Source organism: Oryctolagus cuniculus, chromosome 11 (assembly GCF_051225735.1).
Source record: "Oryctolagus cuniculus isolate XC-2025 breed Fujian yellow rabbit chromosome 11, ASM5122573v1, whole genome shotgun sequence".
Lineage (NCBI taxonomy): Eukaryota > Metazoa > Chordata > Mammalia > Lagomorpha > Leporidae > Oryctolagus > Oryctolagus cuniculus.
This window is the reverse complement of record NC_142877.1, coordinates 118,391,424-118,409,938: the sequence shown is the minus strand read 5'-3', so window position 1 is coordinate 118,409,938 and position 18,515 is coordinate 118,391,424. Positions and strand designations below refer to the sequence as shown.

General features: G+C 58.5%; 1 protein-coding gene across 3 annotated transcripts in view; it reads left to right on the top strand.

Annotated features, from left to right (window-relative positions):
* NFAM1 (NFAT activating protein with ITAM motif 1) overlaps positions 1-14,286 on the top strand; it is a 34,706-nt gene extending 20,420 nt beyond the window's left edge. For 2 of the 3 annotated variants that reach the window (XM_089307670.1, XM_008275141.5), the window contains 2 exons: positions 7,437-7,523; positions 8,876-14,286. In XM_089307670.1, the coding sequence (XP_089163796.1) occupies positions 7,437-7,477 (41 nt within the window). In that variant the 3' untranslated portion in view covers positions 7,478-7,523; positions 8,876-14,286. Of the gene's footprint in view, positions 1-7,436; positions 8,308-8,875 lie in introns of those variants that run through there. The other variant, XM_089307669.1, reaches the window with a different exon arrangement.
* The last annotated feature ends 4,229 nt before the right edge of the window (positions 14,287-18,515 follow it).

Below are 18,515 nucleotides of genomic sequence, written 5' to 3'. Positions count from 1 at the left end.
AAGGGCCGGCTACTTGGGGCTGGGCCTGGGCCCGGAACAGTGACAACACCAGGAGCATTTGTTGCACGCCTGCTGCGTGCCAGGCACCATGGCAGGGCTTTGCACAGACATTGTTGCCATTTTCACCATCTTTTCTGGTTGTTGCTGCTGACTTGCAGAAAGATGATCAATTTGAACCTACTGGCTTTCTGCAGAGTAACTTGGCAGAGTTCATTCCTCAATCCTGACATCACAGAATCCGCTGTCCATTCCTTGGGATTTTCTGTGAATCCTGACTTGTCCTCTGTGAACAATGGAAGTTTCACGTCTTCCTTCCCAATGCCCTACCTCCTATTTCTGTTTTTCTTGCTCTCATGCACTGCCTAAGCCATCTGGTTCAATGAGGAGCAGGAGTGGTGGTAGCCGTCATCTCTGTTTTGTCCCCAAGTGCTGCAGTGGTTTTTAGTATTTTCCCCTTCCACTTTTTTTTTGGATGGGTATTTGGTTTTCTATCATTCTTCTTTTCTAATTCATATATGTAAGGCTATGCATATCCCTTTAGCTATAACTTGAGCCACATCCCATGAGTTTTGCTATGCTGTGTGTTCATTGTCTTTCAGTCTATATTTTCTTTTTTTTAATTTTTATTTTTTAAATTTATTTTGACAGATAGAGTTAGACAGTGAGAGAGAGAGAGAGAGAGAGAGAGAAAGGTATTCCTTCCATTGGTTCACCCCCAGATGGATGCTACGGTCAGAACTATGCCGATCTGAAGCCAGGAGCCAGGTGCCTCTCCCTGGTCTCCCATGCGGGTGCATACACCCAACCACTTGGGCCATCCTCCACTGCCTTCCCGGGCCACAGCAGAGAGCTGGACTGGAAGAGGAGCAGGCGGGACTAGAACCCAGTGCCCATATGGGATGCCGGTGCCACAGGCAGAGCATTAACCAAGTGAGCCACGGTGCCGGCCCCTCTATATTTTCTATTGAGAATTATTCCACTGGTTATTTCCTGAGTGTTTTTCTTAATTTTTGAATGTTTACTTTTTGTTATCATTTTTAAAAATCTTTAGCTAATTTCACTGTGATCAGACAATATATTCTATAAGACTTTTTAAAAAAATTATTTATTTATATATTTGAGAGGTAGAGTTACAGAGAGAGGAAGAGACAGAGAGAAAGGCCTTCCATCAGCTGACTGACTCCCCAGATGGCCACAAGCCAGGAGCCAGGAGATTCTTCCGGGTCCAGTGGCCCGGTGCCTGGGCCATCTTCTACTGCTTTCTCAGGCCGTAACAGAGAGATGGGTTGGAAGAAGAGCAGCCAGGACTCGAACTGGTTCCCATATGGGATTCCAGCGCCACAGGTGATGGCTTTACCCGCTATGCCACAGCACCAGGCTCTCTATAAGACTTTTATCCTTTGAGATCTTTTTTTGTTTGTTTGTTTTTTGACAGGCAGAGTGGACAATGAGAGAGAGAGATAGAGAGAAAGGTCTTCCTTTGCCGTTGGTTCACCCTCCAGTGGCCGCTGTGGCTGGCGTGCTGCGGCCGGCGCACCTTGCTGATCCGAAGGCAGAAGCCAGGTACTTCTCCTGGTCTCCCATGGGGTGCAGGGCCCAAGCACTTGGGCCATCCTCCACTGCACTCCCGGGCCACAGCAGAGAGCTGGCCTGGAAGAGGGGCAACTGGGACAGAATCCGGCGCCCCAACCAGGACTAGAACCCGGTGTGCCGGCGCCGCAGGCGGAGGATTAGCCTAGTGAGCCGCGGCGCCGGCCGTGAGACCTCTTGATACTTCTTTATGGCTCAGTGTGTATTCCGTATGTGCTTGATAAAAGAACTTGTGTCACACGAGGTTGATGAGTGTCCTCCGCATGCCAGTTAGGTCGAGTTTGTTGACTGTGTTGTTAAAGTAGTCCATATCCTTATTGATCCTTATTGATTTTTCTCCCTATTTTATCAGTTGTTAAGAGGAGAGAGTTAAAAATCCGCCAGTATGATTGTGGATTTGTATATAACTATGTCAACTTTTTCACATGCAAAAGCACCCATGGTGTGTTACAACAGAAAAGGAAACCTGTGCTACTCTAATTTGCTTCTTAAAATTTGACCTACTAGGGCCGGCGCCGCGGCTCACTAGGCTAATCCTCCGCCTAGCGGCGCCGGCACACCGGGTTCTAGTCCTGGTCGGGGCGCCGGATTCTGTCCCGGTTGCCCCTCTTCCAGGCCAGCTCTCTGCTGTGGCCAGGGAGTGCAGTGGAGGATGGCCCAAGTGCTTGGGCCCTGCACCCCATGGGAGACCAGGAAAAGCACCTGGCTCCTGGCTCCTGCCATCGGATCAGTGCGGTGCGCCGGCCGCAGCGCGCCGGCCGCGGCGGCCATTGGAGGGTGAACCAACGGCAAAAGGAAGACCTTTCTCTCTGTCTCTCTCTCACTGTCCCCTCTGCCTGTCAAAAAAAAAAAAAAAAAAAAAAAAATTGACCTACTAGCCGGCGCCGCAGCTCACTAGGCTAATCCTTCACCTTGCGGTGCCGGCAACTAGGTTCTAGTCCCGGTCGGGGTGCCGGATTCTGTCCCGGTTGCCCCTCTTCCAGGCCAGCTCTCTGCTGTGGCCAGGGAGTACAGTGGAGGATGGCCCAAGTGCTTGGGCCCTGCACCCCATGGGAGACCAGGATAAGTACCTGGCTCCTGCCATCGGATCAGCGCAGTGCACCAGCCGCAGCGCGGCGGCCATTGGAGGGTGAACCAACGGCAAAGGAAGACCTTTCTGTCTGTCTCTCTCTCTCACTGTCCACTCTGCCTGTCAAAAGAAAAAAAAAAAAAACTCGACCTACTAAGAGCACAGATCTGGAGTGGCCGGGCAGCCTCGTTCTTCCGCTCACCGGTGTTGCTGCTGGAACTCTGAGCCTCGGCTCCGTCATCTGTTAACGGGGACGGGGAGCGAGCATCGCACTTGCAGCTTGCAGAGATGCTGCGATCTCGCACACCTTGAATTCCACACCGTGAGCTCCCACCCGGCTCCACCACCTGCCTTCCTCCACTCCAGAGTGATGAAAACTCGCTCAGCTTCAGCTTCCCTGCAGCACCCCCAGCCCGCCCCCAAAGCTGAGAGCCAGGCTCCTCCTCCAATGACCTCCCCTTCCTGCCTGAGACTCTTTCTTCCCGGGCCTCTAGAATATTCCACCGTCTCCTAACACAAGCTTCGCTTCTTTCCTCCAGATCCTCGTACCTCCCATTTCTTTTCCTCTTGCTTTTTTGCACAGAGCTCTGTTAGGACAGTGAAGAGGAGTGGTGACAGTGGGCATCCTTGTCTTGTCCCCTGATGTGCCTACACCTCCCCATCCCCTTCACCGCTCCTCCCCGAGAACCCCCGACCCTCAAACCCTGGAGTAAACATCAGAGCCCAGTCCTGGGACCCCCCCCCCCCCTTGATCGTCGCTCCCTCCCAGGGCGAGCTCAGTGAGCCCTGGCTCTGACAAGCACCACTGTCCTGACCACACCCAGATTCCTGCTGCAGCCGGGCCATCTCCTGCACACCTCCGTCAACCCAACCCAATTCTTTACCCATCGAGCGCCTCTTCACACGGCATCCTCGTCGCAGTAAACAACCTCTGTCCTTTCCTTCTCTCAACCCCTGCCCACAGCTGACCCACCAGAAGATCCCGGTCCAGGCTCCCACCCTTTGGCGGCTCCATCCCTGTTGCTGGCAGGAGTCATTTCCAATTCTTTTTTTTTTTTTTTAAATTGATTTGAAAGGCAAGTTACAGAGAGGCAGAGAGGAGAGAGAGAGAGAGAGAGAGAGAGAGAGAGAGAGAGAGATCTTTCATCCGCTGGGTCACTCTCCAAATGGTTGCAACAGCTGGAGCTGAGCAGATCCAAAGTCAGGAGCCAGGAGCTTCCTCCAGGTCTCCCACATGGGTGCAGGGGCCCAAGGACTTGGGCCATCTTCTGCTGCTTTCCCAGGCCATAGCAGAGAGCTGGGTCAGAAGTGGTGCAGCCAGGACTTGAATTGAAGCCCATATGGGATGGCGGTGGCTTTACCTGCTACGCCACAGTGCCCGCCCCCAGCCACTCCTGGTTCTTGCCTGGAGTCCCGCACTTGACCTCCAATGAGCCCCTGGTGCTGACCCTTGCTGCACAGTCTACCCGGACGCAGCCCGAGGGGCCCTGCTAGAACAGCGAGAGCCCTGAGAAGCGGACGCCAAGATGCACTGGGCCTTGGCTCTGATTACAGGGCCCCTGTGGAAGATGAAAGGGGATGGGCTGGGGGAACCTGGGGGAGCCGGCAGAGGGAATGGAGGCAGGAGCCCCCGGCTGGGAAGGCTCAGCACGGCCCCTGGGAGCACCCCCTACAGGGCTTGCCTTACACGTGGTGAATTCCAGAGTCCAGCATCTGGGGCTCTCCGTCAGTTCTGGCTCCAGAAGCAGTGGCCGGTGAGGCAGTTTTCAACATCACCATGGCCTTGAGGGGTTCCCCTCTCACCCATGTCCAGGTCAGGGCCTCGGGGTGGCTTCCTCTGCCAGAGAGGACCCTTCCTGCAGCCATCGCCAGCCTCCTCCTGGCTCTGCTCTCTGTTCAGTGTGTCCCCCACCTCCGTCTTCCTTCTCGGTGCCTCTCCACAGCCCTCATGGCGACCTTTTGCTTCTGCACACAGTAGATGCACAGCCACCAACTGCTGGGGGATGGGCAGAACCTGTTCTAAACTGTCCAGGGTGCCTGGGTCCCTGGGGGCTGGTGCTGGGCACAGGGGACACATGGCAGGCGTAGAGTGTCCGTACTCAGATCCGCACGCTCCTCAGTGGTGTCCAGACACCTCCCCCCACTCTGCTCCCAGCCCCTGCCTGGCCCCATGTCCCCACCCTTGCCCTCAGCCTGTGGTCCCTCCCACTCCTCCCTGCAGCCCGAGGGAGCTTGCTAACACACGACTCTGATGTGCTGTTGAAAGGACTTTCCCAGCCTTGCCTCTGTGTTCCGTCAGAGCAGTGGGTTGGTTCATGCCGGGTGCGCCATGCCCTTGGCCCAGAGCTGGGGTGTTCCTTCTCCCATGAATGCACCTCCTTACATCCCCCCATGGACCCCAATGTCCAGGACCCTCCAATGAGGTCCAGGCCCAGGGCAGCTGACTTCGGCTCTGGCCTCAGTCTGATAGGAGGCAGACCTTGGCACCGAATTCTTGCCCTTGCCAGGCTGGTGACCATTTGGGTAGCACCAGCGTCTCCTGGACAGCAGGAGGTCAAAAGGCCTAGACCTCCTGGGTCTCAGTCAGCTATAGCCTAACGTAGATCAGAGTCAGCCCCAAGCCTGGATACAACACTGCACAGCACATGCCTGCAGGTAGCCCACTGGGAGACCTGCACAGCCCTCTCCCAGCAGGTGCACCTCGGGGAGGCTGCCCCCTCGTGACCAGGGGAAGCTGGGAGGTGCACTGCTGACAAGGTCGCACCCTGCATCTCCCAGCCTGGGGATGCCGGTCACACCCCCGGTGCAGACACAGCCGGCAGGTCAGGACTTGTCACAGCTGTCACTCAGAGCCTCACCTCGGCAGCCTCCCTCGGCCTCAGCCCCCAGCTGCGGCTGCTCCTGCCCTGCCGGAGGCACACCAGCCTACCCGAAATGGGGGTGGGGTGGGGGGTGTCTCAGAGCAGGACGCTCTCCTCTGGCTCTGGCAGCCCCTGGCCTCTCTGGGCTCATGCGTGCAGGGCGGTGCGAAAAGCTGGACTGGAGGGGGCAGGGACCACCTGCGGGGTCCCAGGAGGCTTCGCTGCTGAGATGCCAGGCTGGGGGATGCTCCCCTTTCTGTCTGTGGCCAGCAACATCCGACTCAAGGGGCTGTCAGATCTGTCAGATCTGTCTGGGTGGGCGAGTGGGCGGGCATGGGCTGCTGATGGACATAGCCCACCCTGTGCCCTGGGCTCTCAGATCCTGCAAGCCAGAGCAGCCCCTGCAAATTACCTTCCCCTGGAAATGGGCTCCTCCTTGGGGAGGAAGCAGGTCAGATGCCTCCTCCTAAGACCCACCCTCTTTGTGGCCCAGAGACCCCTTGAATGGGTCCCCAGGGCCGGCGCCATCCTGTGGCTGATGCCCTTGAAGCGAGGGTCTCCCAAGCGCCAAATGGTTTATTACGCGGGTTTTCATGCCTGGCTGCCTCTTGATGCCTCCCCTCCCCTCCCACTCCCCCCGCCCTCCACCCTCCTCCCGCCTCTGAGCACCACCTGTCTCTCCAGCCTGCGCGGCAACCCCTGCTTGACTGTTGCCAGGGAAACCGCCTCCTTGGCAACCAGCCGGCATCTATATGACAGGCACACTTGGGAAGCTGGGGCTTCTGCCTCCAGTTTAGGCTGTTGGTGGACTCTGCTCTGGAGCCCAACAGGATCTGTCCGAGGGTCCAGGCTGTGAACACAGAGAGGGGGAAGGGGGAGCAGCCCACCTTCCTCAACGATCTTTCTACAGCTGCTTATTAAGCACCTATAGTTGGCCTGACTGTGCAGAGCCCTTCATGTGCAGTCTCACATTTAATCCTGCAAGATCGATATAATCATTCCCATTGTACAGATGGGGAAACTGAGGCACCTGTGGCTGGATTCAGAGCCAAGCGCTCAACCTATTCCTGTCGGACCCCAAAGCCCTTTCTATCCTCTTGAGGCCTCTAGGCTGGGGCAAGAGTGAGTGTGGCCCTGGACGTTCTCAAGTGAGGGAGGTGTCTCCGGCCAGTGGGGGGATACCGGGGCCATGACCCTGACATGAACCAGTGCAGGAGCCATGGAAGTCAGGCCTCCCACCCCAGCTGAGCCCACCATTCACTCGGCTTCCCTGGGAGGGGGCTCGGCCTGGTGGGCCATGGTCAGAGTGGGTAGTGGGAACCCGAGGCTTCCAAGAGGAGCATGTAGGTGATGACTGGAGCCCAAGCAGCCCGGGACGGGTGGCTGAGTCGGTGAAAGGAAACTGACGGCAAGGGGAGGCGAGGGGCATGCTGAGAGCCAGGGCTGGGCTGGGGACCCCGCAGGGCACGGCCTTGATGGATGAGGAGAGTGACCCCAGCGACTGCCAGGTTAGGGGGGCCTGGAGGGTGTGAATGGGTGGGGGGACCCTCACCTGGAGCCAGGGTGGATGCCGGGAGTGCATCCTGGGAGAGCAGAAGCCCCAGGTGGCTGCCAGGCCCTCAAAGGGAAGACAACTCACCGGGTGGGGCCCCGAGCAGTCCTGGCCGGGGAAGCAGGGGGCAGGGAGCAGTCAGCCTGGACAGGCAGGGAAGGGGTGAGTGACAGAGCAGAAATGGCAGGCAGAAAGGCGTGTGGTCTGAGCGTGCACAGCGTGGCGAGGCAGCCCTAACTGTCCCTGGGCATGGAGCCTGGCAATGGCCCGCAGGGAGGCCGCAGGGAGGCCGGCTCTGGGGCCCGGGCGCTGCCTCTCTGCACGCCTGTTTCCTGTTCTGACTGCCGTGCTCTGTCTCCTGCAGGCCCTGCAGCACCGAGAGACGGAGGTTTACGCCTGCATTGAGCAGGAGGCCTGCAACCCACCCTTAGCCGGGAACCCTGTCTCCCAGGTACACAGGGCCCCGGGCAGCACGCCTGGCTCCTCCTTGCCTTTCGTCTGTGAAACGGGAGTTGCTGGACCCTGGATGTGAGCCGCCGGCTGCTGAATGCCAGCCCCATCCGATGCAGAACCCCCGCTCCATCCCTTAGCAGCTGTGCAGCCCGAGCCAGCTTGGCTGACCTCTCTGAGCCTGAGTGTCCTCATCTGTAAACTTAGAGACCCCACAGCACCCCCTCCGGCCCCTAGACTTTCCTGGAAGGAGAATATTGTGCTTAGACGGCCTCCTGGGACCCAGCAGGCACCCAGCAGTGTGAGTGGTCCTGGCTACCACTGGGCACAGGGCCGGGTCGTCAGGCACGGGGTGTTAGGCCTCAAGATGTCCCAGGCTGATGTTGACCAAAGTTAGAGCCGGAAAGTGAGGCTCCCCTGGCCACAGCTGTCATGGTCACGATAGCTTGTCACTTCATCACACTCTCTTCCTCTCTCTCTTTTGAAAATATTTATTTATTTATTTATTTATTTCAAAGGCAAAGTGACAGAGGGAGGGAGAGAGATCTCCCACCCACTGGTTCACCCCTAAATGGCCACAACTCCATTCCAGTCTCCTATGTGGGTGGCAGGGGCCCAAGGACTTGGGCCGTCCTCTGCTGCTTTCCCAGCTGGGGAGCCTGGCACAGCCCCAACCATTGCAGCCATTTGGGGAGTGAACCAGAGGATGGAAGATCTTTCTGTCTCTCTGTTGCTCCCTTTCTTTCTGCCTTTTAAATAAATAACACATCTTGAAAAAAAAAAAACCAACCCCTCAGTTGGCTCACCTATAAAATGGGCGAGCAATACTGTCTTCCCCACCTTGGAGGAGTGGACGGGGCTGGTGCTTGGCCTCCCCTGGCCCCGGCTGGCACTATTTGTTCAGCCTCTTGTTATCAAAGCCTGAGCTAGGCCCAGACTGCAGGCAGGGCCTCCGCACCCTGGGACCCCGAGGGTAGCAGGGCTCCTCCCTGCCAGGCCCTGGGGTGTTCAACAGGAGAACCGGTCTGTTCCTGCCCTCTGGGAGCAGTCTTCTGGAATAGGGTCATTGACCCCAGGGGCACAGAGACCTATTTGTAGCCCTATCGTGACGGGCAGGCTCTGTGCGGGAACCCGGCCAGGGCCCGGGCTAGCTCCCTGCCTGAAGCAGGTAGGAAAGACCGTGGGCTGGAGGCAGAGGGCAGGGCTGGCGGCTGGCGGGGGGCTGCAGCTGGAGGACAATCCCCCTGTCAGTGCTGAACAGGAAGCAATCTGTTTGCTTCCGACTGAAGCTAAATTAGTGCAGGTCCGTTCTTTTCCTACCTAATGTTTTCTTCTTCTTCTTTTTGAACCTAGGGGAAATTGCACAGAGTAGAGGATGACCACGAATTCAACGAGGTCTATGAAAACCTCTAGGATGTGGCCCCCGATCAAAGGCCCCATCCTCCATCAGAGGCAGCCCTGGGCCCTGGAGGACTTGCTCTGACCCAGAGTCGGCCCCTGCAGTGACAGACCTCACCTCACAGCTAAGACCCTTCCAGCACCTCCCACACCTTTGGGTCTTTGCCCAAGCTCATCCCTTCCTCTACTGCCCAGCCAGCAAAATGCTACCCAGGGCCTGTATGGACGCCACCCCTTCCTGGAGCCCTTCTGCCCCGCTCATACCCCACAGAGGGGTGCGTGGGGCTCTCTCGGGGCCTGCCCCACAGCCCAGCCTGCATGGCAGATCCGGAGCTGCTCAAGAGGGACCCAGCAGGACCCCAGGGGCCACGTGGAGGAGTGACCCGCCGACTCCACCTGGGAGCCTGGAGCCGGGAGGGCCTGTGCACCTGTGGTGGCCAGTGGCAGGGATGGCGGGGTAGGGAGGGAGCTGGCCAGACAGGACCCCAGTGAGTGACCTGAAGCTGCCCTCCCCGCCTGCCTTTTACCCTCTGCTCTGCACGTGTCTTGGCCTGGGCCCCAGCTGCTCCTCCTGCTCTCTACATTCTCCTCTCTCTGCGAACCCTGACCCAACCACCTGGGCCTTCCTGCAGTCCTCTCTGTCCTTCTCCGCCTTACCCTGTCCCTGGCCCCTGGAGCAGTGCCTGTGGCAGCTGCCTCTCTCCCACTGTGGTCCAGCTGTGTGGCCCGGTGCCCGGGGCCTCCCCGGGATGGGCAGAGGAGTCCCCCTGTGTGGCAGAAGCCCAGGCCCCCGTGCACAGCGGCTCCCCAGTGCCTGGTCCTGAGCCATTTCTGCTGCCCCACGCGCTCCTGTCGCCACCCGTGTCACCTGGGGAGAGCCCACAGTGTAAGACAGGCTCAGAGTCTCGGCCACCAGGCTGAGGACTCTGCCCTCTCTGCTTCTCTCCCTGGCTTTCTTACTGTGTGCGCATTTGTGCAGTGGGCAGGTCAGTCCTCCCTCCCACTCCCCAGGCTGCCCCAGAAGTTGGGGTGCCCTTGTACCCAACCCCAAAGGTACCCAGGGGGTATAGCGTAGCTGAACACAAGCTCCAGCCCCGACCCCTAAGCAGCCTCGGGTCCCAGCTCCTGGGCGCAGGCAGCAGCTTTGGCGATTCATGCAGGGCGGGCCCTTCCCCGCAGGGGTAGAAAGGCTGGGGCTGGGGTGGTACAGGCTGGCCCTGGGAGTCCTTAGGCTGTCTGCAAGGGGGGCGTCAGGCCTCATTGGGCCTCCCAGCCCACACAGCCAGCGGGGAGGCCCCTGCTCCCCACGAGTCCAGGTTTAATGAACTCCATGTCTGTTCTGGGAGAGAAGCTGCCCTGTGCAGTGCGGCCTTCCAGGTTCCCAACTCCTGCTGCCTCCGGGAGTGGGCAGTGGAGAGCCAGAAAGACCAGGGGAGGCCACCTTGCCAGGGGCCTGCTGGGGACTTCAGCGAGGACCCTGGCCCAGGCCCCACCCCAACAGCCTTGCCATGCAAGGCTGAGCCTGGTTTGGGACAAGGCAGGCTAGGAGGCCAGCAGGTGCTGGGTTTCCAGTGAGGAGAGAGGCAGGGAGAAGGCTGTGGGGGAAGGGCAGAGCCCTAGCAGGGCTGTGGCACAGGCAGGATGGGGACGAATGTCCTGAGGACTGAGTGAGCACCTGCTGAGAATAGGGGGGAGTGGCAGGGTGCGGCTGAGGGAGGAGGAGGGGACAGAGAGGGCGGTGGGCCCAGCTCCTCCAGGGCAGGCTGGGTCTGACTCTGACACATGCGGAGGGGAGAAGAGACAGGGGCTTCCCAGTGGCCGTGTAGACTTGGGCAAGTCGCTGCCCACTGAGCCTGGCTGTCCAGTGCCATGGAGCTCAGCACCTCTCAGAGGGAAGGGCTCCTGTGGAGGCCCGGCAGGTGTGTGCTTCCTTCTCCATCCTGGAAGAGAGGAGTCTGCTTGGGGGCAGAGTGGGAGGTGTCTACCATGGAGGGTGCAGTAGGGGCGGGGGTGGGGTGCACAAACCTCCAGGGAGGTGGGGACCCAGGCCCTGCAGCTGCCCTGCAAGGAACAATTGGGCTGCCCAGAGCATGAGGGTGCAGAGAGGTTTGGGGGGGCTAGGGAGGGAGAAAGCAGAGTTGGGGGGTGTCCTGGGCCCTCGGGGCAAGGCTGGGGCGAGAGGGTGGGTCAGAGCAAGACAGGGAGAGGCAAAGATGGCCTGGGAGTGCTCCAGGGAGGGGTTGCTGTGGGGACCCAGGAGGAAGGAAGCCTTGGCCCTGGGGGTGGCCCCAGGCTTAGTGTGAGCAGAATCCCTGCCCCAGGCCCCCCTGCCGGCCCCAACCCCAGGTCAGCCCTGCCTCTCTCCAGACAAGGGGTTTCCCAGTCTCTCCCCTGGCCCAGCCCACCCTGCCCTCCCTCCTAGGTCTTGCCAAGGCCACCCTCAGAGCCTTGGGCATTGGAAACATTTCAGCCACCTGGACACCTCAGGCACCCCCGCCCTCCAGGCCCCTGTGTGCCCCTCTCCTGGTTTGGCCTCCAGCCTCCCTTCGGCTCCTGCTCCTCTCAGCACGTTTGTGCGAAAATTATTTCTGGAACCAAGCCCAGGAGCTTGAAGTGGGTGTGGGAAGCGGTGCCCCCCCCCCACAAAAATTTCCAGAGGGTTCTGCACAGCAGAGTTTCCATGGGAACACGTGCGGCTCCACACGCGCCTCGGTGGGGCTGGGGCCCCCTGCACACTGAGATCGCGGGATCTTGGTGTGGGGCCTCGGCGGGGGCAGCCACGGTTCCTTGGCCACCAGCGCTCACTGCCTTGAAATCAAGTTACGGGCAAACCCGCCGCTGCTGCCTTCTTCTTCTTCTTCTTCTTTTTTTTACATTCTAATTTAAAGGCCACGCTCCATTCTGAGGCTGCCTCTGGGGTTTCGGGGATGGATTTTTGTGCAGTTCAATAGTTTTTTAGCAGACAGCTCCTGCCGCACAGGTGGGCTGCCGCCTCGGCCCGGCCAGGCTGGTGGCACCTCTCCAGCCCTCCCAGATGCCAGAGGGTGCCATCGGCCCACCTGAGGGGCTTCCAGAGCTGGGGACATCGGTGCGAAGTTCTGAGACACCTTCCTTCTGGGCCCGTGCCCCTGAGCCGGGCCCTAATTACGGCCTCTGACTGGGCGGGCGCCGGTCTGTCCACCCCTGCACTTGGTGGTAGCATGAGCTTTGTGGGTGTGTACCCAGCAGGTGACACAGCGCATTGTGATAAAACATTTAAACAACTGCAAAGTGACATTCCCTTTGATGCACCGGCCGCCTCCTGCCCTGTGTCCCGTGCCCTTCCCAGGAGGCGGGGAAGTCACTCGGTCCCCGGGAGCGTTTTCTTCCGTGCTGTTCTCACGGCCTCCGTGTAGGCAGACGTGCGCGTCGGGAACGTGCGGTGTTGGCTGCGGTGCTGTCAGCCTGTCTTTGTTCCTGCAGCCCGAGACGGCGCGGGAGCTGCCAGACTGTAATCATGGCCAGGGTTCGGCAGGACGGGGGGAGCCTAATCTAATCAGGCTGCTGTGGATGGCCGCTCGGGTTGTAGAGGATTTTTCAGTCTCACAGAAGGCGCTGCCGGCAACATCGTGGCTGGGCCTCCTTGGCTGCATCTGCAGAACTTTCCGGGGCTGGTGAGGAGGGATCCCTGGGCCCAGCCCGCGGCATTTGCTGTTTCAAAGCAATGCTGCCGAACCGTCAGGCACGGAGAGGGTACTGGCTCTCTTCCTCAGATTCTTTATCTGCAGTATCACGTTTAATCCTGCAAGCTAGCCTGCAAAGCCGGGGGCTGGTCTCCCGTCTGCAAAGAGAGGTTGACTGGATAAAGGACGCACAGCCCAGGCAGAGCAGCCTGGGATGGCTCTGAGTGCAGTCCTGCCACCCCCACGGGTCAGGTGAGGCGGCGACGGGGGACAGAAAGAGCCACTGAAAGCCTTGATGCCCCTGGGATTAGGGACGCCCATGGGAGAGATGGCCTGTCACCTGCATGTCACTCATACCCAGGTTCTCAAAATTGTGTGTGTGTGTGGGGGGGGGGGGCGGAGAGAGAGAGAGCGATCAAGCCACCTGCCTTCCAGTGGCCCGGGGCCTTGGGGAAATGGAGGCGGGTCAGTGGAGCCGCTGGGCCTGCACCTCCCTGGCAGCCCACTCTGCTGTGAGGCCGGATCCTGGCAGCCTGGTCGTTAGGAGCCCGGGTCTCCCCTGGAAGTTCTCAGGCACAGCAGGCCTGGAGGTGTGAGCCGCCTCTCAGAAGCTGTATAATCCGGGATAATGCGGCTGTAATGGGCGTTGTGCTGCCTTTACGTCCTCTCATTACCTGAAAACTGACTTTGCAAATGGCTGATCTGGACTGGGTTTTATTTCACCACTTTGTGGACCTTCAGGGATTCAGGAGTGCTGGGTTTTTCTGTCTCCCTCTTGCCTGCTCCGGTACATGCCACAGGCCCCGATGGGCCAAGGCTTGGGGCTTAGCCGCATGCGGGGCTCACCACCACGGGCCTGGCCGAGCCAGGGACTGCTTTTCTCCCCAGATCTCCCCTTCCCCCCATTGGAGCCTCCTCCCAGCCCTTCCCAGTCTCTGTGCCCAGTGGACCTCTGCAGAGCGCAGCTCTGACCACACCGCCCCCTCCCAGAACCCTGCACCTCCTGCAGTCACGCTCAGGTCACTGTAACAAGGTGCCGAGGTCACTCAGCGGGGAAAGAGCTGTCTGTCAACACCGGTGCTGGGAGAGCCAGATCCACACGTGCAGGGCGATGCTGGCCGCCTACCTCACACCCCACCCGCGGCGTCACAGTGACTCCCACTGGCACAGCGTGGGTGCTGAACTGCTCAGCCCCTACTCAGAGCGCTCCCCATCCCCTGTTTCTTTGGAGGGCTTTTGTCCAGCTCAGACCATGTCCCAGGCCCTGTGCTGCAGCTGGGATAAGACACAGACAGCTCTGTCCTCCCAGGGTCCACCAGCGCGTTCCCGAACAGCTCACGCTGGCCCAAAGTCTCCCCGAGCCCTGCCGTGGCTGCTCACACCCCAGCCTGAACCTCTGCTCCTCCCCTTACTCTCTGCCCTGGGGCCCTTCACCCCCTTCTTTGCCTGAGGAATTCCCTGCTCCGATGCCGCCTCCTCCATGCAGTCCTCCCTAAACCCCTCCCCACTGAGCCACTTACTCATTCCTCTCATGCTCTGACCTCCTGGCACAACATCAGTCCTCACGTCTGTCTCCCCAGGAGGCCCCGAGCTTCCCCAGCACGGCCAACACCTTATTTGTCTCTCTTTGTCTCTGCCAGACTCGTGGTCCGGGCTTGAGAGCCATTTGTTCAAAGAATAAATGAATCTTCCCCTCTGCCAGCATTTCAGGGCCTATTCTTGCTGAAAGAGGGAGCGCGACTTTTTTCCCGTTTCTAGGAAGGGATCGCTAATTGGTCTGTGACCCATTTCACGGAGGTGAACATGGAGGAGACACTTGACTGTAGCCACAACGGCAGGAGAGGCAGTGAGGGCAGCGCAAGCCCTGGGAAGCCGGCTCCCCTCCCGCCTGACGGGCTTGGGAGGCCATGCTCAGCCCTTGGAGGCAGGCGGGGCCCAGGCATGCAGCAACGGCCAGCACCCCTCCCCCCAGTCAATCCTGCTGCCAACGCTGTCAAGAGGCTCCGGAGACACGTGCCTGTGGCCTGTGCGTCAGGGGCCGTGAGCCCTGTTCGGGTGGTTCTGCTAATTGATCCCAGAAGCCCTTGTCACTGCCAGGGGAACGGCTCAGAAATGTCCTCACCGCTGTCTCTCGCTCCACCAGATGGCCTCCCTCCCACCTCAGCTGCCTCTGGGCTAGGTCAGACCCCCCTGACCATGTGGGGCCTGGGACCCTCTAAGTGGCCAGCAGAACTGAGCCCAGCTGGCAGGGGGAGGCGGGGAGGAGACCCTCATGTTCCAGCCCGGTCGCAGCCACCCTGAGACAGGCTGGATCCGTGCAAGGCTCAGAGCTGCTCACTGAGGCCCTGGCCTCCAAGGCACCCCTCCTTCCCCCAGCAGTCCTCAGGCCTCCCCAGCCCTCAGCACAAGTGCAGTGGGCGGAGTCTAGGGAGGAGGGACACGGAGCCAAGTGACCAGGGCTAAAGTGAATGCTGTCACGGTCACTGTGATGATCGGCTCTGAGCTTGCCCCGCCCAGCAGTCCTGTGTCCGGGGGAAGTGAGGGAACCTGGAGGGACCGCAGCAGAAGCTGACCCCTGCCGCTCTGGCCTTGAGCCTGCACCCCCACTGCCCACATCTCCGCGCTGAGGGCGCCCCCCCTTCCCGGGTTCTGCCTGGGGATCGAGTCTGGGGTGCTTCTGGGACCTGCTAGTGAGTAGGGGCTTCTCTGTGAGGCAGTGAGAATGTTCTGGAATTCGACAGCGGCGATGGTTGCACAACCTTGTGATTGTGCCAAAAGCCACCGAGCTGTGCGCTTTGGGAGGGTGGATTTTATGGTATGCGAATGATATCTCGATAAAACCAGAGAAATACGGCCTTGTTTCAACGCCTTCTGTGTCCCCTGTTCCTTAGTCCCAGGACAGAGCCTGCACTTGCGCACACACACACACCGGGCACCTGGCCCAGCTCCCTTTCCACCCCAGCCTGCCCTGCCCCGTCCCCTTTCCTCCTTTCCTCCCCTTCCCACAGCAGGGATCCTTGGAGACTCTGCCTGATAGGTAGGAGGGCGGGCATCTTCACAAAGTTCGTGGAAACGCGAGTTATAAAAAAACTATGTGTGCATTTCATAAACATTTTGCGTCAAAATGAACATTTTTAAAAAAGATTTATTTTATTTATTTGAAAACAGAGAGAGAGAGAAAGAGAGAGAGAGAGAGAGAGAGAGAGAGAGGTCTTCCATCCACTGGTTCACTCTCCAGATGGCCACAACGGGTGGAGCTGTGCCGATCCAGAACCAGGAGCCAGGAGCTTCTTTTGGGTCTCCCACGTGGGTGCAGGGGTCCAAGGACTTGGGCCATCTTCTACTGCTTTCCCAGGCCGTAGCAGAGAGCTGGATCAGAAGAGGAGCAGCTGGGACTCAAACCGGCGCCCGTATGGGATGCCAGCACTGCAGGTGATGCTTTTCCTGCTGCGCCACAGCACCAGCCCTGATGTACTCCCTTCTTTTTAAAAAAAAAAATTTTTATTTGAAAGGTAGAGTTACAGAGAGAGAGATATAGAGAAAGAGAGAGAGAGAGGGAGAAAATCTTCCATTTGCTGGTTCACTCCTCAAATGGCTGCAATGGGCAGATCAGGGCAGATGTGAATCCAGGAGCCAGGAGCTTCTTCCTGGTCTCCCACGTGGGTGCAGGGACCCAAGCACTTGGGCCCTCCTCCACTGCTGTCCCAGGTGCATTAGCAGAGAGCTGGATCAGAAATAGAGGAGCCAGACTTCAGTTGGCACTCATATGGGATGCCAGAGCTGCAGGTGGCAGCTTTACCTGCTACACCACGGTGCCAGTCCCAATGTAGTCACTTTTATAAAAGATTTATTTATTTATTTATTTTAAAGTCAGAGTTACTTTATTTATTACTTTTATTTATTTGAGAGACAGAGAAAGAGAGAGGGAGAGAGAGAGAAAGAGTGAGAGAGGAAACAGAGATGTCTTCCATTTGCTGATTCACTCCCTAGATAGCCACAACAGCCAGGGCTGAGGCAGGGTGAATCCAGCAGTTCCATTCAGATCTCACGTAGATGCAGGGGCCCAAACACTTGGGCCATCTTCTGCTGTTCTTTCCAGGCCATTAGCTGGGGGCTGGATCAGAAGGAGAGCAGCTGGGACACAAACCAGCACCCACATGGGATGCAGGTGTTACAGCTGGTGGCTTTACCCACCACACCACGACGCTGGCTCCCTCGAGGTACCTTGTACCAAGTGAGTTCTTAGCTGGAGACAAGCATCGATTCCACTTTACGGATGAAGAAACTGAGGCCTAAAGATAAAATCATCCAAGTCACCTCGCTGAGGGTGGCACAGGGATTCAGACCCCAGCAGCGGCCTCGGACCCTGTGATCCACATTGCTCTCTGGTCTTCTGCAGCCCCCTGGATGTCCACAGCCTAACTTGGCAGATGTGAGTGAGGGTCTTGAGATTACCCCAGTTTATTCAGGTCACAAATCTCCTTGCGAGAGGGGGTGTGGAGGGAGATTGGAGGCAGAAGGCAGCACCGTGATGGAAGCAGACACAGACTGGACGATGCTCCGCTGTTGGCCTGGAAGGCGGAGGAAGGGCCCGCGCCAGCGCCAGCGCCAGGGACGGTAGTTCCAGCAACTGGGCAGGGCAGTGCAGCGGCTCCCCACCCAGCCTCTGCAGACACCTTGGAGCTGGCTGCTGAGGCTGGTTCTGGGTTTCTGGCTTCCAGAAACTCTAAGAGGATAAACGTGTGTTGTTTTAAACCACCAAGTCTGCAGTAATTGGTTTCAGCCGTCACAGAAAGCAGCACACTTTCCGCCCTGGGAGAGCCAGGCTGACTCTGGGACGCTCTCCTTGTGCCCTGGGTCGCGGCTCGCCCTGCCCTGTGCTCTCTGGGGAGGCTTCTCCCAGCTCGGCTCCTGGAGCTCGCCTCCACCACGGCCTCTGGGCTCACTCTGACCTTGGGCCTCTTCTCTCTCACCTGCGGTGCCGACCTCAGCAGGCTGGCATCGTCCTCCAGTTGTCCAAGGGCAGACACCAGCCCAAGGTCACTCAGCTGGCAGAGGCGGGGATCTGTGTGATGGACAGAGATGACCAGGCCGCCCAAGCTGAAGGGCTCTTGAGCCGAGAGGCCACATCCGCTGCTGGTGGGCTCAGCTTTAGGGAACCCGACAGCAAATTCCAAACCAAGAAGAGCAAATAAATGAGGGGTGATTACTGACAATAGGCGAGCATACACAGCGGGGGGCCTCCAAATAGCATCTCCTCCAGTACATTTTAAGTGCTTTATAGGTCATTAACTACTTGACAGAGAGAGCCTGACATTTAAAGCAAAGAATTTGGCGCCTCTGCCAGGGAAAATCAATCAGAAATGAAGATACAGCATGGGGGTGTGAAGACGCACTGGGGGAGCAAGGGGACGTCTCAGACCCCCTCCGCTGTGTAAAGTGAGGTGCGCTGGTATCCCGGGACATTTATAAATCCTTCACCTCCTCCCCGCCCTGCCCTTTCGCTGTTGTTGCAATTAAAAAATTTCAAGAGGCGGCGTTGTGTTGCAGTGGGTCGAGCTGCCACCTGTGACACTGATAGTCTATATTAGCACTGGTTCGAGTCCCGGCTCCACCCCAAATCCGGCTCCTTGCTAATGTACCTGGGAAAGCAGCAGGACGTGGCTGAAGTGCTTGGGTCCCTGCACCCAGATGGAGCTCTGGGCTCCTGTGTTCAGCCTGGCTCAGCCCTAGCTGTTGTGGCCATCTGGGGAGAGATCCAGCTGGTAGAAGATCTTTCTCAGTTTGTCCTTCCCTCTCTTGGTACCCTGCCTTTCAAATAAATTAATCTTTAAAAAAAATGTGTTTCAAAGATGTGGGAAATGTGGAGATGAGCTTCCACATGTAAGCCCCTCCGCCCGATTATGTCAAATACAACATCATAGCCATGGTTG